General features: G+C 42.2%; 1 protein-coding gene across 4 annotated transcripts in view; it reads left to right on the plus strand.

Moving 5' to 3' along the window:
* The window catches only part of LOC140492212 (serine/threonine-protein phosphatase 2A 55 kDa regulatory subunit B beta isoform), a 580,700-nt gene that overhangs the window by 487,793 nt on the left and 68,659 nt on the right, over positions 1-24,248 (plus strand). For all 4 annotated transcript variants that reach the window (XM_072591099.1, XM_072591101.1, XM_072591102.1 and 1 more), the window contains 2 exons: positions 12,396-12,493; positions 23,264-23,429. In XM_072591099.1, coding sequence (XP_072447200.1) covers positions 12,396-12,493; positions 23,264-23,429 — 264 coding nt within the window. The remainder of the gene's footprint in view (positions 1-12,395; positions 12,494-23,263; positions 23,430-24,248) is intronic.

Below are 24,248 nucleotides of genomic sequence, written 5' to 3' on the forward strand. Positions count from 1 at the left end.
CTCTAGATTCATTTAAGAAAGAGTTGGATAGAGCTCTCAAGGATAGTGGAATCAAGGGTCATGGAGATAAGGCAGGAACAGGATACTGATTAAGGATGATCAGCCATGATCATATTGAATGGTGGTGCAGGCTCGAAGGGCAGAATGGCCTACTCCTGCACCTATTGTCTATTGTCTACTGACTAATAGTGCTTTGCCTATTGGGTCAGAAGGTCATAACTTCAAGTCCTACAGTTGGAGGTTACAGGCCAGCTTTCAGATGAAACGTTAAACTAAGGCTCCTTCTGACATTCTAATCCCATAAGTACATTGAGGAAGAGCAGGGGAGTTCTCCTCAGTGGCCTGACCAATATTTACCCTCCAACCTGTATTACTATAGCAGGCTAACTAATTTGAATACATTGCTATTTTTACAAGCTTGCTGTGGACAAATTGGCTGCCATCTTCCCATCATTACAACAATAGCTACATTTCAAAAAATGTACTTTATTAGCTGTAAAGTTATGGAAGGCTCTTTATAAATGTAAGTTCTTTCCTTTTTTCTGAGTTTTATTCATAGTAATTTAGAAGCCTTGATCCAAGTTTTTGTAATCTGCTAAATTGATCTGTTAAACAGTAATAACAATACTTTTAGAATCTAGCATTGACTCAGCTGAATTCACAAACTAAGGACAATCATTGGGACAGTGCTCACAGGAAGACCACTTGGCCAAGTGGGATTATGCTGGCTTTTTGGAAAAATTATTCAATTAGTTCAGTCCTCAACTCTTTCCACATAGCTGTGTAATTACTTTCCCATTCCACTATTGATCCAAATCTCTTTCGAACTATATTCTGGAAGCTGCTTCCTCCATTCTTTCGGGCAGTGCATTCTGTAACAGCTATTAATCATCGTAACAATCTGCGACTTTTAGTTTTATGATGTTCCTGGGCTGGGGGGGTGTTGCCGGTCTCGCCAGCATTGATTGTCCTTGCCTCATTGCCCTTGAGAATGTGTTGGTGAACTCAGCACTAGAGGCCTGCTTTAGCTGCAGTAAAGGACCTGCCTTATTAAGGGCAGCACTGTAATCTGCAAATCCGAGGCCAGCAAAATGAGGCGATGATTGATTTGCTTCACAAATCCATTTTGCCAGATTTCAAATTGAAACAATTAAGCACGTGTCACACAGAAATGTGACTTGATTGAGGCTTATAATTCCGCGTCACGCCGCAGTCACAATTTGTTGGTGCTGACACCCAACTTCCAAAAACAGATGTCACCCTCATTTCAAATCTCCGTGATAAGTCTGTCAGGAACTCTTGATTGGTTTCTCCTGCAAAGTGTGATAACTCTCATTTTACGAGACACCGTAAAACAGCTGTTAATTCTCTCTAAAATTAGAAATTATTGTTCACAGCAGCCAGGAGAAGTTCCCCTCCAACACCCCCCTACCATCCTTTCTTTTAGCTTCCCACCATTGACTTGAAGGCTGCTCTCTCTGTTCCAGGTGGAGCTGCTTCTCCTTAATAGCTCGGCTGTCTGTTCCCAGCCTGTTCTCTTTTTGCTTGTCATTAATTCTAAACCTAATGAGTTGTTGAAAGATTAGGAGGGTGCGCTGTATACGTGTTGCAATCCATATACAAGGTGGTTATAATTGTTCTCATGGCACTAACTATTGGCAATTGCGACATTTATAATGTACATAAGAACGTTTTGCTTTTACACGGTGGGGAAAGGCATTTATCAATGTCTCACCCTATTTTGTTGAAGCTAAAACTAAACAGGAGCAAGACGATGAGATGAAGGAAAGGAAGACGAGCAAGCAACAAAAGCTCAAAATCTTGTTTCTGAATCATGGCAATAACTTGAAATCTTTAAAATTATTAAATATTTGCACAACAATATGCAAGAGTGGCAGAGAAATTGATCTTTTGTGCTTGGTTTTCATTTTCAATATTTCTTCACAGATGGTTCATTGGGCACTGACTGGGCTCAAAATGGTGCATCATTTTAACAAAACGTTAGGGTCCCATCTTTATGGTTTACTTGAACTACACTAATCTGAGTTTGGTTATAAACCCAACAGCATATAAATTGTGCCCTTTCTGTACTTCATCTGTGGTCCTGGAGTGTACGCGTTGTCCAACCGTGAAGGCTGTTAGCAACTGCACTCCTCTGCTGTTTATAACTGCTGTTATCCTGGCAGAAGTCAGTGGATAATTATGAGGAATAGGGACCAAGGTTAAAATTTGGACACCCAAACCAATATCCCAAAGTATTCATCATTCATAAAATTCGTAAAAGTACATTCTAAAAGCGCAACATCAAGGGCCGAAGGGCCTGTACTGCGCTGTAATGTTCTATGTTCTGAAACATAATGAATTAACTTTTACAGAAAATGCAGTAAAATTCAACTTGATGCCAAACCTTATGTTCCACTCTGCAGTGCCTTGATACCGTGATTAGTGGCAATAACAAAATCCCTGAGGAATTCTCTATAGTCTTCAGCTCCTCCCTCACTCAATACCAGTGGGGCTAAATGTAGATCCCCTCTACAGCACCAACAGAGATCAGTGAGCTCAACGTGCACAAGGGAATAAACAGGCACCTTCTTGCTCAATATGACTCAGTTCCATCCCAAGTGGAACAGCTAATCCCTAAGCCATCAGGCCAGTTAATGTTTTTTAAGTTCAAAATAGATTTTAATCTTTAAATATATTTTGAAGGTCTGGTTAATCCTGCTTGCCTAAAGTGTTCCATTTCATAAAGCACAAGTTTTAGTTTTGAGGGGCTGAACTGAGTAAATGAGGAGAAACTGTTTCGCTGACAGACCTAGATTTTAAGGCATTGGGCAAAGAGGAATGTTTTAACTTGGTGGTAAGTTTCCATCATCTGGGATTCATCACCTGAAAAATGGTAGAAGGAGATGACTTTTGAATAGAAATAGAATAAATACTTAGAGGAAAAAGACAATTGAATGGCCATGGCGAAAGACACAGAGTGGGACCAGTTGGTAGCTGGAACTGACATGATGGGCAGAATGATATCTTCTGATTCTAATTTTGCATTGTCCGTTAAGACCAGATTTGGAGGAAAAGTATGTTACTGAGTGACAGCTACCAATCCCACACTGAATCGCTGTTCAGTGATATCTATTACAGGTTTGGTGTGATGCTTTCCATAGTCGAATAGCATGCCCAAACGTTACTGTCTTAAGCTGTCTTATGAAAACAGATCGTTCTGAATGAGGCCAACACCCATGGAATTTCCTGATAGCAAAGGTTAAGGAGGAACAGGGGATGGAAGAAACTTTCAGGGAAAATGGATCCCTCTTACTGCCAACTCTAAATGTGTGCTGGTGCTCAGAGCACCTCTTAAACAAAAACAGCAAGCACTATAATGTGTTGCCATAGAAACTAGGCCCTTGAAACTGCAGAGCACAGGCATTAAAGGTAGATCTTTAAGTTCGAACTTAAAAAAAAAGGTTCCCTGCTTCAGTTGCAGATATTTAAATATTGGAGTCTCGAGGAAGAAAAACATTCAATGATTTTTTAAATTAAAATCTTTTAGCCGTATCAGTTATGCACAAATAAAAATAAAGCTTTGAATCAAATTGAATTCTTCAGTGAGGGTAAGGTCAGAGATAACTGCACAGCACTATAACATTGTGTTTATTGTGCAAGTGCTAAAAATGGAATATCCTTCTAATGAAGGACATTGTGTCTTATATCATTAAATATGATACATGAGGTCCATCTCTTGCAGTGTCTTGGCCATTGATGGAAATGTTACACCTTCACTCCATTTGCCTCTTCCTCCATTTCAGTTCCTGTAGTTAACAAATAGGCCAGTTGATCAGAATAGTTAATTTTGTAAATATTTGTTGCATGCATAACAGCAAGGGATATCACTGCTTAAGACATTTAACAAATTTCACAGACATATTCCAGCATCAGCACCAAGCGTTGTCCCAAATCACGTAACACAAAGCTACCTCCGCACCCTGACTCATCATTGTTCCAATTGTTAGGTATCAGCCTAGGCTCAATGGCAGCACTCTGAGTAGGTTGTGAGTTCAAGTTGCACTCCAGAGACCTGAGCACAAATCCAGGTTTATAATCAACCCTTATGGCTCTGAAGGTGTGCTGCACTGTTGATGATGTCATCTTTTGCATGAGATATTAAACACAAGCCATATCTGCTTTTGTGGGGTTATGGATAAAAATACCCAATGTAAGACGATGTGGACGCTGCCAATTTTCTGGCCAATATTTATTCCCAAATCGACATTAGTGAAACAAATCAACTGGTTATAATCTACATGCCCAAATCTTATAAATTAGAAGCTCACTTATTCAATCACATGATGTGGTAATCACTGCCTAAGTCAGCATTTATTCCCCATCCCTAACTGCCTGAAGAGGGTGAGGTGAGCCACCACCTTGGGAAGCTGCCGTCTGAGGTGTAGGTACACCATAGTGCTGTTAAGGAGCAAGTTCCAGGACTTTGACCCAGCAACATTGAAGGAATTTTGGGGCTGCACGGTGACTCACAGCGCCAAGGACACAGGTTCGACTCCAGCCTTGGGCAACTGTCCACGTGGAGTTTGCACATTCTCCCTGTATTTGTGTGGGTTTCACCTGGGTGCTCCGGTTTCCTTCCATAGTCCAAAGATGTTAGTTGGAGTGACCATTCTAAATTGCCCATAGTGTCCAGGGATGTGCAGGCTAGGTGGATTAGTCATGGTTACAGGAATAGGGTAGGGAGGGAAGTCTGGATGAGATGTCCTTTGGAGGGTCAGCATGGACTCGATGGGCCAAACGGCCTGCTTCCGGACTGCAGGGTGTTTGTGATTCTATGAGAACAGTGATCTAGTTGCAAGTCAGGACATCTAATGGTTTGGAGAGGGATTTGTGGGTGGTGATTCTTGCATTCAGATGTCTTTTTAAATGTTGTAATTGTACCCACCTCTACCACTTGTTTTGGCAGCTCATTCCATATACACACCACCCTCTGTGTGAAAATGTTGCCCCTTAGGTCACTTTTAAATCTTTTCCTTTTCACCTTAAATCTATTTTTGGACTCCCCTACACTGAGGAAAAGACCTTGGCTATTCATCTTATCTATGCCCCTCATGATTTCATAAACTTCTATCAGGTTGTCCCTCAGCCTCTTACGTTGCAGGGAGAGAAGTCCCAGCTTCTCCTTCTAGCCCAAGCCTTCCAATCTCAATAACATCAGGTTTACAGGGATATGGGTCAACCGCAGGCAAATGGGATTAGTTCAGTCAAAGAAATCTGGTCGGCATGGACAAGTTGGGCCCAAGGGCCTGTTTCCATGCTATGTCAGGATCTTTGGTGAATTTCTGCAGTCTATCTTGTAGCTGGTACACAATGCTGCTATTGAGTGTTGGTGGTGGAGGGCGTGGATGTGGTGTCAGTAAAGCAGGCTGCTTTGTCCTGGAAAATGATAAGCTTCCTGAGTGTTGTTTGAGCCTCTCTCATCCAGGAAAGTGGGGAATATTCCATCATATGCCTGATTTGTTTCTTGTCGATGATGCACAGACTTCGGCGACTCGGGAGGTAAATTACTTGCTGCTGGATTCCTTGCCTCTGAGGTGCACTTGTAGCCACTATATTTATAAAGCTGGTCCAGTTCAGTTTCTGGTCAATGGTAACTCCCTAGGATTTAATAGTGGGATTTTCAGCAAAGTTAATGCTATTTAATGTCAAAAGGAGATGGTTGGGTTCCCTCTTGTTGGAGATGATCATTGCCTGACATTTGTGTGGCACAAATGTTATTTGCCACCTATCAGCCCAAGTTTGAATATTACCCATGTCTTGCTGCATAAAGGCATGAACTGCTCTGTATCTGAGGAGGAGTGAATGTTGCTGAACATCATGCAATCATTTGCAAACGTCCCCACTTCTAACTTTTATGGTGGAGAGGAGATCATTGATGAAGCTGCTGAAGGTGGTTGGGCCGAGAACTCACCCCTGAGGATCTTCCGCAGTGACATGTTGGAGCTGAGATGATTGACCTCCAAAACCACAACCATCTTCCTTTGTGTCAGATATGACTCCAGCCAGTGGTGAGATTCCTGTCCACTCTCACTCCAAATTCCCATTGACTTCCGTTTTGCCAGGACACTGAGCGAGTAGGTGCTGCATTTATTTACCAAATAACAGTGACAACACTTGAAACGAAGCTTTTCATTGGCTATAAATTACTTAGGGATATTATAAAGTTGAGGAGGTTACTCTATCAATACAAATAAATTTGTTCTTCATTTCACGCATGAGTCAATTTTGAGCTATTTCTGACAGACAGCACCAAATTGAAAAACAGTCTTATTCTGAGGTTCCATTATGTTGTGAAGTTAGTTTGGACTTCTCAGCCTTACTTCATGTTTGAACACAGACAATTGATTAAAGCAGATCATCTGGCTGATCCTAAAATAGGACAGATTGGAACCTAATACATGTGAGAGAGATTTTGTCTGATATTTAAGCTTTAATCAGAATTCCAAGTGTGAGTGTATCTATCCCAGGACACTGTGTCACCAGGCTCCCTCTCTCAGTATCATTTTGGATGACTTTTTCACTTTCCCTGTTATCGTCTGTTTCTGTTTTAGATTAGATTAGATTACTTAGTGTGGAAACAGGCCCTTCAGTCCAACAAGTCCACACCGACCCACCAAAGTGCAACCCACCCAGACCCATTCCCCTACATTTACCCCTTCACCTAACACTACGGGCAATTTAGCATGGCCAATTCCCCTAACCTGCACATTTTTGGACTGTGGGAGGAAACCGGACCACCCGGAGGAAACCGACGTTTTATTTTGTGCATCGAAGTATTGCATCCACCTTTTAGGACATCGTCTTTGATGACAACTCCAAATCACACAACAGTTTTGGCACTTTACATTCAAATGAATTCTGTCATCTGCCACATTAGTTCCCAAGATCACTCTCCCTGTATCAGTATTAAAAACGGCAGCTTATGTTTATCATAGTGAAATATTCAAGAACACCATGAGGAGTATTGTCAATAAAATTGACAGGTGTATCACCAAAGAAACTATTAGCATTGGTGACTGTAAGCAAAGGGATAGTCAAGTTTGCCTGTTCCTCTAATGGAAACAAACCTGTTTACTTCCAGGTGTACGGCAGTGTTTCCTTTTAAAATAAATAATTCGATTCAGTGAAGGTGGAGACTGAGCACTCTCAGGTTGGGTCAGTATTAGAATGAAACTTGCTCCGTTCTGTCTCAACATTGTGATCCGGTTTTGGTCTCAGGAGAAGATGCAGTGCTGTGCGCTGTATCCCTATTCATTGTGCCCTCTAGTTTCTGAGTGTGGTTATTCATTTAAGGTTGAACTAAATAGAAAACAATTTGGATTTACATTCCTTCCAGGAACTCAGGCCAACCTAAACTTGATATGGGCATGCAGTTTGAGCACAAGCATTCCCAAAAGCAGCAAATGATAATGACCAAATAATCCCTTTTTGATTTTGTTGAAGGTTAAGTATTGATCTGGACAGTAATACTCTAGCCATCCTTCACAGTGGTGCTCAAACATTTGTTGCACCTAGCTGAGCAGACACCCTCTGGTATTGCAGCAGTCCCCTAGTACTGTGCTGGAACATCAGTCTGGTTCTGCACTTAAATCTGTGCAGTCCAACCAAGGCACTGCTGACATTCTTTGGGCAGAATGTTAATCAACCCAAGCTTCTGAGGTATAACAACTTTATAGGTAGCAGAGAAATTAAAATTTTATCTCATTGACTCCAGGTTATAGTCCCACTAATTGCACAGTTTTGAGTGATAAATCAACTTTAATAAGTAAGTAAGCGGAAGATTGTCAGAAAACTTCAGACAAAATTAGAAATGATCGGCCTCTGATGTGGCAAATGTTAGAAATTTTGCAGAGATCTTGTAGACTTTCTTTGACTAATACACAACAGCAATAAAGCATTCGCAGTTTAATACATCATTCCATGAAATGCAACTGAACTTCACTTTCAAAACAATTCCAAAGACGTTCCACTCATTTTAAGTACCAGGTGACGAGGCTGCCTGTGTAATATAATGCATTGCTGATTAATGTTGGGTGTGGTGTCAATGCTTATGTTCTGAATACACTTCAGCCACAATTTTGATGCTGCTTTTGTCTTTGAGGTAAATGATCCATTGCAGAGGGTGAACTTTAAGGCGAGGAGATAGTCTCCTCTGCCCTGCTGTTGTGTTTGCTTTATATGAGTATCTAGTCCTTGGATACTGATAGCGATGCTATTGATCATCATTGGCAGTTGGTTGGATCTTTTTATTCAAAATGCTGATTGCTTTGGTACCCCATCGGTTTCTGCCTTGGTCCCAGGTCCCGGTGTAGCCTGGTTTCACAAGCAGATGGGTTTTGAGTGGAACTATGCAGAATTGGCAGTAAGCAAGTTGGGAACACGTTGTCATGCTGAACTCTTAGGTCCCCATAAAGGGTTTACAGCATCCTTAACCATTTTCCAATGTGTCTGGTATGAATTCAGCCTCTGGAGGATTCTCTCCTCAATCCACTAAGTTTGTGGTATTCTGCACAATCACATGCTGTCCTGATACCAAGGGCATTTATTCTCACTGGTCATTCAGCATTCACTCTGTCTGCATCTTGACTGTTTGGAGATCTGTATTTGAATGGTTCTGGTGGAACTGAACTAAACTTAGATGGTCAGGTTACTGACAGGATGGTATGGGACTATTGAGGATTCTTGCCATCATTTTGTAAGTGATAGAGACAGGTTTGCTGTGCCCTGTTCAGGTTATCTTTCTGATTAAGACGTGCCTGGGCAATCTTCTACTGTGTCTGTTTGATGCTGGTGTTACAGCTCTCCTGGAATAGCAACACATTCGGTTGTGTAAGTCTTTGGCATCAAATCCAGCATGTTGTCTTGTTCCATATCTTTCACAGTCTCTTTATGGAGAGAGAGATCGAGTCAGCAGCTGGGAAGCAAACCTTGTAGTTTGACTAGAAACGAATGGTTTGGACTTCCCATTATTTAACTGGAAGAAATTAGTAGCTCCTAAATTAATAGCCTTGCACATGATGACACACTGGGGCAGAGGTTCAAAAACTGAGTGCAATGAAGCTGAGTATCAGGCATGGTGTATGACAGACAGCCAAGCACATACTGCCCACTTTCCAACACTGTCCAAATTTACAGCCCTGCTCAAGACAAATACCAACTCACTTGCCTTGAGAGGGACATGTGGTGGTCACACTTGCCAGTGTTTTCCTAGGCTGACCACTCCATGATGGATCAGTTTGGGGAAACCTTCCTTAGGCTACTCAGTTCGGCTGTGGACACTGAATTGTAGCATTGGATCCACAAGGAGGTTTATAAAAAATCATTGCCTTTCCTTTGATCATTCATCGAATTAACAAGCTGTGAATGGTAAAAGATGAAATGAATAATAAAACACACACATTCTATTAATATCCAGAAGAAACAAACACCCACACACGACTGTGCAGTAACTGTCTCAGCTCCGCCTAAGTGACGATTTTCTGGTGACTGAATTGCAGCAATAATTTAGTTGCTCCATAACTCTTCCATATACAGAATGTATTTCAGTAGATATATTGTAGCCCTTCAGTCAAGCTGCACAGGTAAGTCTGCCAGGAGGTATATGGGAAGCACGACGGTGAGGACTTTGTAGAAAATGAGGCAGAGAGCTAAGAGCCCATGAGATAAAGGAAAGGAATAGATTAACCGGGAAGTGGTGATGAGTTAATGAGGTGTCGGGATTTTTTTGAAGAAATGGAAAATAGAGAGCAGTGTTGGGAACAGACTAAGTCAAAAGCTGATAAATCTTGATTTCAGTGCGGGGAGAATGTAGATGAAGGACTGTTCCACAATTTGGTGTATTTACAGATTGAAGGAAGAGGAGAAGTTCAAATCAGTTGAAGGCTGAAGTTGTTACTCATTCATGGGAGTGATTTAATGTCCTGCATTTTTCAGCCTTCTATGGTCTATTCAGTTTTCAGATCTCCCCACTGAGAATATCATTGGATTCTTAAGATAATTGGCTGGATATTTCATGCTTTATTGAGCGCTTGAACTTATACTGATGATTTAACCTGTTGGGGTACTGGTGCAGACTTCATGCTATTACTGCATCTACTTCAAGCAAGCTTCTCAAGCGATTGGGTTTTGAAGGGTGGTACAGATTCTCTGGTATTTTGCTAGATTTGTAGAATGCAAGAATCACCTGTAAGTTTCTGTGATAGTGCATCAGCAGCAAAGAGCAAGAAGTCACAGGGCTGACCCACTAAACTTGGATGGGAATGTAAAAGGTATAGTTGCAGATGACACCAAAATTGGAGGTGTAGTGGACAATCAAGAAGGTTACCTTGGAGTACAATGGGATTTTGATCAGATGGGCCATTGGGTGAAGGAGTGGCTGATGGAGTTTAATTTAGAAAAATGTGAGGTGCTAAATTTTAGAAAGACAAATCAAGGCAGGACATGGACACTTAATGATAAGGTCCTGGGAGTGTTGCTGAACAAAGAGACCTTGGAGTACAGGTTCATAGTTCCTTGAATGTGGACTCCCAGGTAAACAGGATAGTGAAGAAAGCTTTTAGTATGCTTGCCCTTATTGGTCAGAGAATTGAATATATGAGTTGGGAATTCATATTGTGGCTGTACAAGGCATTGGTTAGGCCACTTTTGGAATACTGTGTGCAATTCTGGTCTCCCTGCTATAGGAAAGATGTTGTGAAACTTGAAAGGATTCAGAAAAGCTTTAAAGCATGTTGCCAAGGTTGGAAGGTTTGAGCTATAGGGAGAGGCTAAATAGGCTGGGGCTGTTTTCCCTGGAGCATCAGAGACTGAGGGGTGACCTTATGGAGGTTTATAAAATCATGCGGGGCATAGATAGGGTAAACAGACAAGGTCAATTTCTGATGAAGGGCTTATGCTCGAAACCTCAACTCTCCTGCTCCTCAGATGCTGCCTGACCGGCTGTGCTTTTCCAGTGCCACACTTTTTGACTTTGATCTCCAGCATCTGCAGTCCTCACTTTCTCCAAGGTCTTTTCCCTGGGATGGGGGAATATAAACCTAAAAGGCATAGGTTTATGATGAGAGGGGAAGGATTTACAAGAGACCTAAGGAGCAACTTTTTCATGCAGAAACTGTTGTAATTATGGAATGAGCTGCTAGAGGAAGTGGTGGAGGCTGGTACAATTACGACATTTAAGAAATATGTGGATGGGTTTATGAATGGGAAGGATTTAGAGGGATATGGGCCAAGTGCTGGAAAATGCAACTAGATTTATTTAAAGATATCTGGTTGGCATGGACAAGTTGGCTCCTGAAGAAGGGCTTATGCCCAAAATGTCGATTCTCCTGTTCCTTTGATGCTGCCTGACCTGCTGCACTTTTCCAGCAACACATTTTTAAGCTCTGATCTCCAGCATCTGCAGTCCTCACTTTCTCCATGGACAAGTTGGTCGAAAGGGTCTGTTTCTGTTCTGTAAATCTCTGTGACTGTATAACTGTGCTGCATTTCTGAGGTGAAAAATGTGAATACATTAATGCATGGCTGTGGTATACACCATTAGTATAAAGGCAATGACACCACCCTGAGTCTGCAGGGTGGTTGCCCAACAATTTTCCCATTTTGAGAGAGTTCAGAATAAGGGGGCATATCCTCCAAATTAGTTTGGCTGTTGAGGGGCAATGTGAAGAATTCTCCTCCTCATACAAAGGGGAGCATAAATCTGGAACAAGTTTCCAAACAGTGACTGAGTCTTCTGATCAATTAGAAATGTTAAAACTGAAGTTGAAAGAATTTTCTTACTTGGATAAAAACGTTACAGATTACACATCCAAGATGGTAGGTGGAGACAATAGAGTACAGATCAGCCGTAAGCAAGTTGAGTAGCAGAACAGATTGAAGGTCTGAACGGTCTGATCCTGTTCCACTCTTGCTAACTGGGAAACAGTAGATTATTTCAGGATAGGGGGAAAATGTTGCTGTTTTTTTGGGGGGTTGGTCTGTGAAAATAATGACCCGTTCTTCAATATCAGGAATGAAAACTGTATTATCTGTCAAACTGCTGCATAGCTCAATGCGTATTGGTCAGATATGTCGATGAGAATGACTGTTGAAGTCAGCTCTCTTTTGTAAAGTCTTCCCATGCAATTAAACTTGGGGCTCCTGCTGAATGATCAGCTGGGAAGTGTCCAGGACAGAAACCTGGGCTATGAAGAGAAAGTAAGTGTGGGACAATGAGGAAATAAGCAAGACTTGATAATCTTTGTGCTGGAGTGAGAAATGGAACTCGTCATGTTTGTTTAAATGCAAAGAAAATTCCTTAATTTACATTTTGTGCCTTTGCTTTTGTTTTCCAGCCGACATAATTTCTACAGTAGAATTCAACAACACTGGAGAATTGTTAGCGACAGGGGACAAGGGAGGTCGAGTTGTAATATTTCAGCGAGAGCAGGAGGTGAGTTACACTGAAAAGCTAGTATGTCTGCTTTGTTCCTATTAACCAGAATCCTGCTGATTCACAAGCCACAGAGTTATCAAGCTTTAAAGCTTCCTAAGGAGTGATTTGGAAAATGTATTCCCCTGTCTGACGAGCTACCTTTATTCCTCAGGCTTTTATGAGGCTGCATCTTAATATTCTTTTCAATGCTGACAGATCCTTTCCAGCCATCACACTGTGCTCACTGGTTTTTTTTCCTGACACATTGAAATGATTGCTACTTACAGGATTTTCTTCTGTCATCTCTGCCTCCATTCACCAATCATTGGAAATCATTGTACAGAAAGCATCAGAAAATGATAGGTTTGGATTTCATACCTGGCGCTGAGGCCACCATCTCTCGGTGCTAATATAAAGACAAAACACTGCAGATTCTGAAAATCCAAAACAAACACAGAGAATGCTAGGGAGGAAGTGAGGACTGCAGATGCTGGAGGTCAGAGTCAAGAGTGTGATGCTGGAAAAGCACAGAAGGTCAGGCAGCATCTGAGGAGCAGGAGAATCGCCATTTCGGGCATTCCTAATGAGGGCTTATGTCCAAAATGTTGATTATCCTGCTCCTTAGATGCTGTCTGACCTGCTGTGTTTTTCCAGCACCACATCCTTGACAGGGAATGCTGGAGAAACTCGTCAGGTCTGGCAACATCTGTGGAGAGAGAAACAGCATTAACAGTTTGAATTATGAAGTTAAAAATCAGGTGAAGGAGCGTCGCTCCGAAAGCTAGTGTGCTTCCAATTAAACCTGTTGGACTATAACCTGGTGTTGTGTGATTTTTAACTTTGTACACCCCAGTCCAACACCGGCATCTCCAAATCAGTTTGAGTTATGGATGACTCATTTTCAGAATGTAGATACTGACATCTCATTGAAGTGCTGAGGAAGTGCTACATCCTTGGAGGCACCATCTTCCAGATGAGGTGTCAACTCAAAAGCCCTATCCGCTGTCACAGATAATTTAAAACATCCCACAACATGATTTTTAAGAAGAGCTGAGGAGTTCTCTTGCTATCCAGCTCAATATTTGTTGCTGACCTTACACTAGATTGTGTGGTCATTAACATGTTACTGTTTGGAAGACTTTGGGGATAATTTGACAGATTGTTTCCAGAGTTACAAATATTGCCCTGAGTGATTGTGACCATAGCAAACCCTTCCCCCTGCTCCCCCACCCCCCATCCTGTCTGCCACTTTTAACAAGACTGACCATACCACCTCCATTGGATGCTCCTCCACTGTCATCCACCTACATGCACTTCATTCCATTCAGATGTTCCCAACATCTGGCAAAGGAATCACATGCAATGGCTTCTCTTCCCACTCCAGCACTATTACCTTTACCCTCCCCGCCCCAACAAGGATATGTCCTTGCACCCTTCCCCCATTTCTTGGCTGCATGCTGCCCCTCAGTCCTGTCATCTGACTGGACTAGTATGTGTTGGTGAAACCCAGCTCTATCTATCTCTCTCCCTCTCCTCCACCATCACCACACTATCACCATCACTCTTGACTGGTCTACTGTCTCTCAGTTTTCAGTCTGCTTTCTAGTGCCTGGTACTAGATGACAGAAACTGCCTCCAGTTAAATAGTGGGAGGTCCAAGCCAAGGCTTCAGCTCCTGCTTCCCAGCTACTGGCTCGCTCACTCTCATTCCCTGGAAATGTTTTGAAGCTACAGCAGACCACTTGTCACCTCATTTTTGTTTGCAAGATGAGTTTCTGACGACATCTCTCTCCGTTTATTTCTGTTCCCCTACTGTTGAAAATCTCATTCGCACTTTACTATTCCAGTGTACCTTTGGTTTACCTACTTTGACTTACAGTCTCAACATTTAAGTTTATGTAAAACTGTGCTACTCATGCTCACTTGCACCAATAACTTCTCTGCTCATTGACCTTCTTTGGCTCAATTTTCCAAATCTCATCCTTGTTTTCAAATTCCACCATGGGTTTGTACTCTTCCCCATCTCTGATTTCCTCTACGACCCTACCTGTGTTTATCTGATGATTGTGACCTATTAAGCATCCCTGCTTTTAATTACTCTGGCATTTGTGGTCATTCCTTCAGCTGCTAGGGTAGAATTACTTTGAGTGTATAGTAAAGAAAACATATTGCTGAGCTCAATGGCGTTTAAGCTGCACATTAGACTCTACCCTCCTTCATCACTCCCTTTCAATTTATTCCACCATTCACTGCACCCTCATGTCCTAAGCTCTTGAATTCCCTTCACAAACTTCTCCTTCCTTAAGATGCTTCATAAAACCTACTGCTTTGACCAAACCCTCAGTCATTTGTCCTAAATTTTCCTATGTGGCTTGCCTTTGAAGCTTGTTTGGTTATAATATTCCTGTGTAGGGATTTAAGATGTTTTATTACCCTAAAACTATTAGGTAAGTGTATCTTTCCTGCAATACAGCAATTCAAAGAATGCTTAATTTGTGTAAAATTCAAGGGCAGTTGGTGAGGGCAATAAATGCTGGCCCAAATCTATGATATGTACATGTTTTAAAAAACACTTCGGAAGGGATTGTGAAAGACAGTGTCAAACTGCAGGTTCTTTCCTCTTGTTTTGCCAGCTTCCATAGCAGTGAGCTAGATTGGCCTGTTTCACTTGAGTGTAGTTTAGTGTAGTCCTACAGGTCAGCTTTATGTTTGAGCATGTGCTCTGTTAGTGGATCCCATCCAGACCTGCAGTGGTCTTGCTCAGATTGGAAATCAAAGCGAAAGACAGTCTGCAATCATTCGAAAGAATTTAAAAGTGAATTCGAAAGAACCTCTTTACCCAGAAGATAGTTAGATTGACAAAGTCACGACCACTAGAAATCTTTGAGGTGAATGGAATCAATACAAGGGTCCTGGGTAAACACAAGACCATGAGACTTACAAGCAGACAGCGCACCAATTTTAGTCACCCATTGTAATCAAACATAGGGGTCTTAAAACAAATAATTGCTTATTAATAAACCCAATTAGGAATTCTAGAGAAACTTTGTTTCCTGGAAAGTGGTTAGAATGCAGACCACGCAAAGTAATTGAAGCAAAGGTGTTGAGTGTTCTCTAAACGCTTTTGTTAAAATGGCATAAAAAGATTTGAGGAGAGGTTAGATGAGTACATGAGGGAATGGTGGAATATATTGAAAGGGTGGGAAGAGTCTAATGTGCAGCTTAAACATCGTTGAGCTCAGCAATGTGTTTTCTGTAATTCTATCATATGGAAGATGATCCTTGTAAATTGACATCTTTCTTGAATGCTTGATGCAACTCAAAACTTCACTGAAGATTGTGTCCCCAATGGTATTAGGCACTGTTTTATGTACAGTACACTTTGCACCTCAAGTTAAAGTGGATTAAAGTAAGTTGTACCAATCTGTTATGAAGCACTGTGGCACGTCTTGAATTTTTCCTTCTGAATTGATTTGAATCATAGGACCAAAGCCCCTCAGGCCAAAGATTCAGCGGCACATTAGTAAAAGCTATTGCCTTTTCTTTCTTAATACTCATAGAGTCATAGAGATGTAGAGAATGGAAACAGACCCTTTGGTCCAACCCGTCCATGCTGACCAGATATCCCAACCCAATCTAGTCCCACCTGCCAGCAATGTTGCAATTGTACCAGCCTCCACCACTTCCTCTGGCAGCTCATTCCATACACATACCACCCTCTGCTTGAAAGCGTTGCCCCTTAGGTCTCTTTTATATTTTTCCCCTCTCACCCTAAGCCTATGTCCTCTAGTTCTGGACTCCCTGACCCCAGGGAAATGACTTTGTCTATTTATCCTATCCATGCCCTCATGAGTTTGTAAACATCTATACGCTCATCCCCCAGCCTTCGACACTCCAGGGGCAACAGCCCCAGCCTGTTCAGCCTCTCCCCTCTTGCTCAAATCCTCCAACCCTGGCAACATCCTTGTAAATCTTTTCTGAACCCCTTCACGTTTCACAACATCTTTCCTATAGGAAGGAGACCAGAATTGCATGCAATATTCTAATAGTGGCCTAACCAATGTCCAGTACAGCCGCAACATGACCTCCCAGCTCCTGTACTCCATAATCTGACCGATAAAGGAAAGCATACCAAACGTTCTTAGAGTAGGAGTTGGACTTTATTGCTCATCCCCAGTTGCACATGAGATGTTGGGGGTTATGTGAACCTGGTGAAGTCTATGTGGTGCAAGGGGCCCCCATGATACTGTTAGGTCGGGAGTTCCAGGATTTGCACCAAATGACAGTGACAGAACAGCAACAGGCCCAAAACGTTTGCTCCAGATTAGCCTTCAGCCTGGTTCCACAACCACAAGCATACTCCCTCCACCCCATTCAGTGTTCCCAGAGCTCATCGTGGAAGTGACTTCATGGAAAGCTGGCAGCAAGACAATAGAGGGGGAGCAATTAGATTAGATTAGATTACTTACATTGTGGAAACAGGCCCTTCAGCCCAACAAGTCCACACTGACTCGCCGAAGCGTAACCCACCCAGACCCATTCCCCTATATTTACCCCTTCATCTAACACTACGGGCAATTTAGCATAGCCAATTCACCTAACCTGCACATTTTTGGATTGTGGGAGGAAACTGGAGCACCCAGAGGAAACCCGCGCAGACACGGAGAGAATGTGCAAACTCCACACAGAGAGTCGCCTGAGGCAGGAATTGAACCCGGGTCTCTGGCGCTGTGAGCCAGCAGTGCTAACCACTGTGCTGCCCACAAATATTGCAATTGTACCAGCCTCCACCACTTCCTGGACCCTGGAATCAGTCTCTGACTTGGAGATGCGCGTGAAGTGGGTACGATTTTTATTCAAAGTGCAGACGTCAGAAGGCAGAGTGAGAAAGTGTTAGAGAAGTGAGGTTTCCAGATTCTGACCTGATTGAAACACCTGAAATTGTAACAGAGTTGGACAGTTTTGAAGCAGGGAGGGTGTTTTCCCTGGGTGGGGAGTCTAGAACAAAGGGCATTAACCCCAACCCTATTACAGGATACAGGGAAGACCTTATTAGGACTGAGATGAAATGCCTTCTTCGTTCAGAGGACTGTGAATCTATAGAATTCTCTACCACAGAGTGCTGTGAAGGTCATGTCACTGAATATATTCAAGAAAGAGAGATAAATTTTTAGATCTTAAAAGCATCAAGAGTTATGGGGAGGGAGAGGCAGGAATATGGCATTGAGATACCAGTGGAGATCACTGGATAATGATCAGCAACTGAGACCATGTGCTTTTCCCTGTCCATGTCTGGGCATTGAACACAGCTAGGATCATAGATTGAGACATTTTTGTTCAGTAGTAGGGCATGTATTTGCCCAGTGAACCACAGGGAGCTGAGGAGCAAGTTTGGATTGGCTACAATAAGATCTTAGCATTAAGGCCCCAAGGAAATGAATGAGTGCTGTTGGTTGAAACCAGGCCCACAGGTGTATTTGTTATTTGTCTTGTGAAACCTGACAGTATCCACCCTCAGTTTTTGACTTGTATTCACTGATTTCCCAACTGCCAATGCTCGAATCAGGAAAAAAAAGCCTTAGGCACTTGTGTCACTATCAATCAGCTCACAACCCACACTAATCATTGTCCTGGAGTTGCATTCTCTAACCAGTAAACAGCAGTGTCGAAGTCAGTATCGAAAAAATCGAAATTAAATCACATAACATAGCTCTCCCGTAGAGAGGAACTAATGGTGTGTTTCTGCAAGCTTTCAAATTGTGGCTATTGTCAAGAGGGTTGAGTAGACTAATAAAGACAGGAAACTGATTACTGGTCCCACTGTTAACTGCACCTGCTCGTACAAGTTTAATCTTGTTTCTCCCTTCGTGCTGAGCTAAAGTGCTTTGAACACCAGCACCTCAAGCAACTGTTCTTCAACTTGCAAGACTATAGAAAGAACTTGTGTTTTTGTAGCACTGTTCATGGCTTCAGGATATGCCAGAGTTCTTTACAGCTAGTGACATACTGTGCCAATTTATGGGGTATGGGAAGATCCTACAAACAGAAATGTGCTAATGACCAGGCAACCTGTTTACAAGTTGTTGGTTGAAGAATAAATATTGGCCAGAGGAGTACTCCCCTGCTGCTCTTCACTGAATTCACCTAAGAAGGCAGACAAAATTATAGTTTAATGTCACATCTATAATGCAGCATCTCTGATGCTCCATCTGTGCTTTGAGCACCTCAGTGTCAGCCTTGGTTGTGCACCTCCATCTTTAGTGTGGGATTTTAACCCACAACCTCCTGATACAGATGTGAGAGTAGCCAGCTACTGAACTAGACAGAGTGTGTCAACGGGCTGTTGATCGAAACACTGCTGTTCAAACTTGTCCAGGTCACACTATTTCAGGGCATGCCCTCAAATGGTGAATGTGAGTGGGAATCCTGCTAGCTCAGAGCCAACACATTTCATGTTTGTTTTGTAGTGCTGAGTCCAGGTGGAGCAGGTTTGATGGCGGCCTGGAAATATATTATTGTTAATGAGGAAACTGAGGCTTGGCGAGAGAGCTGTGGGATTACATTAGTTATGCTGGGATATGGGAACATGTGTCTCCAGAGTTCAATACCTTCCATAGCTGGGCTATTGCTGAAGTTCTGCTACCACAAAGCTTTGATGATGAATAGTACATGTCTATACTGTGATTGAAAAATGGTAATAATGTACTTAGTAAAGATCAGGAGTAGGCCACTCAGAACCTATCTGACTGTTCATGTAATCAAGGCTGATCTTGTCGTAACTGTATTCCAGCCCTCGATCCATTTACAGGTACCTTGATATCCTAATTGATCCACAGCCTTCTCAGAGCAAGAGGGTTCATGTTTTCACCACTATTTGTATGAAAAGATACTTTGTGATGTCCCTCATGGGATCTAAAAGATGTTATCTGATTGCAAGACTTACTTCCTCTAAATATATTGCACTATCTACATTGGCTCTAAATCCATTTTGTTATATGTCAATCAAAGCTAATCTCAATACTCCCATGCCTGGCTCTAGCTATATAAAAGATCAGCATAACCTCTCTGTTTCTCAGTCTTATCTCTAAAATGTTCCTCAGTGCTGTTCTTGCTCTTTCATAATTTATTCAGTTATCATAACTCTGAATGATTCATGCATCTGCATCCCCAGATTATCCTTTCTGCTCCCCCACCTCATTTAGACACTTAGTTCCCTTACTCTTCCACCAAAAGCACCACATTTCACTTAACTATGTTCAAGTTTATTTGCCATTTCATACACTGTAAATACGTTAATATCTTCCCCTATCTTGTCAGAATCGTCCTGGACACACCACCCAATTGGATGTTAATTTGCACATATTGAATTGTGCTTTTAATTCCAAAACATTTATTCACCATAAGGGTAGGTTCAGCACTAATCCCTGTAAAGCACCACTTCCTGCCTCCCTGTTCTTGAACCCTGACTTGGTTTTCAAATGTACTTTTTAAAAATTCCTTTCATGACATGTAGGCTTTCCTAGGTTGACTAGCATTCATTGGTCATCCCTAATTGCCCTCGACAAGATGCTGGTGAGCTACTATCTTAAACTATTACAATCCTTGCACTATAGTGACAACTAAAATGTCATTTGGGATGGAGTCCCAGAATTTTGACCCAGCAACAGTGAAGGAATGGTGAAATATTTCCAAGTCAGGAGGGTGAGTGGCTTATAGTGGTGTTCTCATGTGCCTGCTGCCCTTGTCCTTCTAGATGGTAGGGGTCATGGGTTTGGAGGCTGCCTTCAAAGGAGCCTTAGGGAGTTCTTCTTTGATCATCTAATGACACTCCTGAATTCATTCCTCCTCAATGATTCACCAACAATTCTCACCACTAAATGTACCAGAAAACTACAGATTCTTTTTTAGATGATTGATCCTGCCAAGAATAACATTTTCTCTATAGGTCATGAAGAACCCAAAGTCAGCACATTTCCCCCGTCCCAGCCGAACACATTTCCAATGCATACCCAGCAGCCTCAAAGAATGGGAAACAGCTGGTTAACATGTTTCTTCTGCAGGTAGCCATCTGATCAGAGATAGTGGATGGGTTCTGGTGGCAGGTGGCCACCATGAGGAGGTAATGGCCTAGTGATATTATTGCTGGACTGTTAATCCAGAGACCCAGATAATGTTCTGGAGATCCATGTTTGAGTCCCACCACGACAGATGGTGGAATTTGAATTCAATTTTAAAAATCCAGAATAAAGAGTTGAATGATGATCATGAATTCATTGTCGATTGTTGGAAAAACCCAACTGGATCACTAATGTCCTTCAGGGAAGGAAGCTGCCATCCTTACCAGGTGTGGCCTACATGGGACTTCAGAGCCACAGCAATGTGGTTGACTCTGACCTGCCCTCTGGGCAATTAGGGATAGGCAATGAATGCTGCCTAGCCAGCGATGCCCTCACCCCGTGAATGAATAAACAAAAGGTTTGTAGGGCACTGTTGTCTGCTCTCACTGGAGTCTGACAGCCCCTACTCTAAGAGCAAGGGGGAAGTGCTGCTGAGCCACAGGCAAATGGAGTGATGGGGAGGCATTGCAGCTGCTATCAGTATCACAGGATTAGCTGTAAAATAAAACACGTACAGTTTCATTTCACTACTCCATGGCTAAGCTGCAGTATGGCACCTCAGCAAGCCACCTTGCCATTTTCTGTGAGTGAACAGTTCAACTTCAAAAGTAATAAGCCTTAACCCTCCACTTGGGGCAAGTGAACACAGTGGGGTTCATTGACAACCGTTCACATGTGTCCATAAAGAGAAGATAATTACCTTTTTAAGCGTTTTAATTACCTACCTACTGCTGCTGGAGAGGTAGCTGCTGCTGTACGGGTGGCTGTTGCTGCATTATCTTTCTATGACAATGCTAAACAGTAGCTTTCAGTTTGCTTCTTGGAAGGTATTGTACCTCTGCTGTTCTTAAAGATTAAGTCTAGTTGTTGCAATCTGCTATGGTTAAAGATTTAAACCTAGAGGTATGGATACTGCAGTTGGATAAAGCTCTTCTTTGGAAATGCCAATAATTTTGTTGGTGCACCTGTCTACCTCCCCTTAATGATCCCAGCTTGCTGATAATTCTGGAATGCTGCAGACAGACAATTAAATCTGTATTTTCCAGGGTCAGGACCATATATTGACCAGCCCTCGAGGCAATCCCATTGTGAGATTCCCATTCAAGGTCAACCTTAATTTTCTTTCCAGTTTTGACAAGATGGGTTTATATGAGGATTGAGTGCAAATGTAAACGTAACAAGATTGCCTTTTTGGTGAAATATTTCATGATTTCGTCTGGTCCTGGCATTGTAAAACTCGAAGGGTGTGTGGGGGCTGGAATGGATGAAGAGAAGGTTTGTTATTGAGTTCAGATCACATGATACAGCACAATCCCTAAAACATGAGGTACAGGAGCATGATTATCCCAAAGGAAAGATATTCTGTGCCGTTGCCTTGGATACAATTTTAACAAGGCTCTGTTGCATTTTGCATTCAGCACTGAATGGTGTAGTGCATGATATCAAAGACAGCCATAAAACTGGTGAATGAGGCATTCAAAAGCTCTTAATGCCCTCATCTTCATTAGTTTGTTCTCTAAGTCATGGGTTCCCAAACTATGGGTCGTGACCCTTTGGGCTGGTGGGGCAGGAGCTGGGGTTACAAACTTCAAGGCAGCAGTTGCAGACTTAGACTTCCAACTTACTTTTAATGCTCTGAGGCCTGTTTAAATATTTGTGCTTTTCGTTCCATCTGTCAGTAGAATTGTACCGTCTGGCCTCTGAGCCCCAGTTACTGTTCCAACCACAACTTGGAAAAAGATAGGTCTTCACCTCTTTTTCAGGGAGAACCCAGCAGCTTTAATCCCCCACTCACTATTTTCCACCCTGTGATTACACAAATCCGATTGGGGAAATGTTTGGGAAACACAGCTTCGGGAGAGGTCTCCCTTTGATGACAATTAGAAGATGATTATTCTAAACTGGAGTGAATGTGAGGGTACCAAACAGCATGATCCCAGAAACAAATACAGAAAATGCTGGAAAAGTTCAGCAGGTCCGGCAGCATCTATGAAGAGAAATCAGTTAACGTTTCGAGTCCGGTGACCCTTCCTCAGAACCTAGCCATGACCCCAGAATCGATGATGGTGGTCAGCCACAGGAACAGTAGTCTCTGTGGCATTCTGTTCCAACCCAAGTCCTTACCTCTTTTTCAAAAACACTTCTGAAAGTATCAGAGGAAAGCCCCAAGGGAAAGAAACTTGAGCCAACTGGGATTGTAGTGATGTAACCTGGATCTCTGCAGCCTTTTCAGCATTGCCATCCTACAACTCACCCAATTGATATAATGGGTCAGCCTTCAGGGAAAAAAAAACTGTGGTCGTTTCTGAACATATTTAAATCAGGGTATGAATCCTGTTTTAAAACAAAAATCACTTTTTTATAACTTCCCTTAATGATGATGTTGGCAATGGTTGCCTATGGAGTCTATCACATTACTGCTTTACATAAACTAATGCTCTTTGAGAAACCCTTTGCACTGCGTTTCTGCATCCCTACCATTATGACCTGTGGCTTCTTTCCCCATGATTAGTATTGAAAGATTATCTGGGAGTATTCTATAAATCACTGTGGTATCAAGAGAGATTATTAGCCAGGCCAGCAATAGCCGTAGATATCCCTATCGGTTTTGTGGTGTTGTGGGGAAAAATAATTCTGGAATTACGTTTCTTTTTCCCCTTGTTTGCTCCAGAGTAAAAACCAGTCTCATCGCAGAGGAGAATATAATGTTTACAGCACTTTCCAGAGCCATGAACCGGAGTTTGACTACCTGAAGAGTCTAGAGATTGAAGAGAAGATAAATAAAATCAGGTGGCTACCCCAACAGAATGCAGCCTACTTCCTTCTCTCAACCAATGGTATGTCATGGGTGGATGCTACTGAGGTTTGAATGTAAGACTGTAAATCTGTTCCATTTCAAGTAAACAGTGTTCACTTGAGGACCTAAGAATGGGAGAAGAGAGTAAAGGTTATTTGGTCATCTAATTTCATTCCTGCCACTGTTGAAGAAAATTAGGACCCGGAAAAGGCTATATTAATCCCTCGGGTCAGCTGTACCTTCCATTGCTGATCTGTCCCTTAACTCCATTCACTTGCCTTATCTCCATATCCTTTCATATCCTTACCCAACCCTTGATATCAGTCTTCAAAACCTCAACTGACCTCTAGCATGCAGAGCTTTCCTGGGAAGAAACCTCCTCATTTTCACGATGCACAGCATGGAAAAAAACATGTTTCAATTTCCCTGTCAGTCGACCCAGCTCTGTTTTGAAGATCATATCCCTTTTATCTTGATGCTCACCATCGAAGAGAGTCATTCTTCTGCACATATCAATCCCTTCTAATGTTTGTAACAACTCAAACAGATCACCGCAAGCATGGGGTTTCCTATGTTATGCACTCAACTCTGCTGTCCAACCCCTGTCCTATAAATTCCAAATGAAAGTTGTGTTTCAAGTCAATTTGAGCAATACTTTAAACTGTCTGTCCATTTCTATCTACTGATAAATTTGCTGTAGATGTTTATACTACGGCAATTAAAAACCTGTGAAACAAGTTTTATAACCCTCACTATGACTTAGTTGTATTTTTAAATGTGGTGATTGGAGACACATTTCCCACTGGGGAGAAAAATAATGTTGACCTGCAAATGTGTCTGAAGGTCTCTAGAAAGTGGA

Source organism: Chiloscyllium punctatum, chromosome 20 (genome assembly GCF_047496795.1).
Source record: "Chiloscyllium punctatum isolate Juve2018m chromosome 20, sChiPun1.3, whole genome shotgun sequence".
NCBI lineage: Eukaryota > Metazoa > Chordata > Chondrichthyes > Orectolobiformes > Hemiscylliidae > Chiloscyllium > Chiloscyllium punctatum.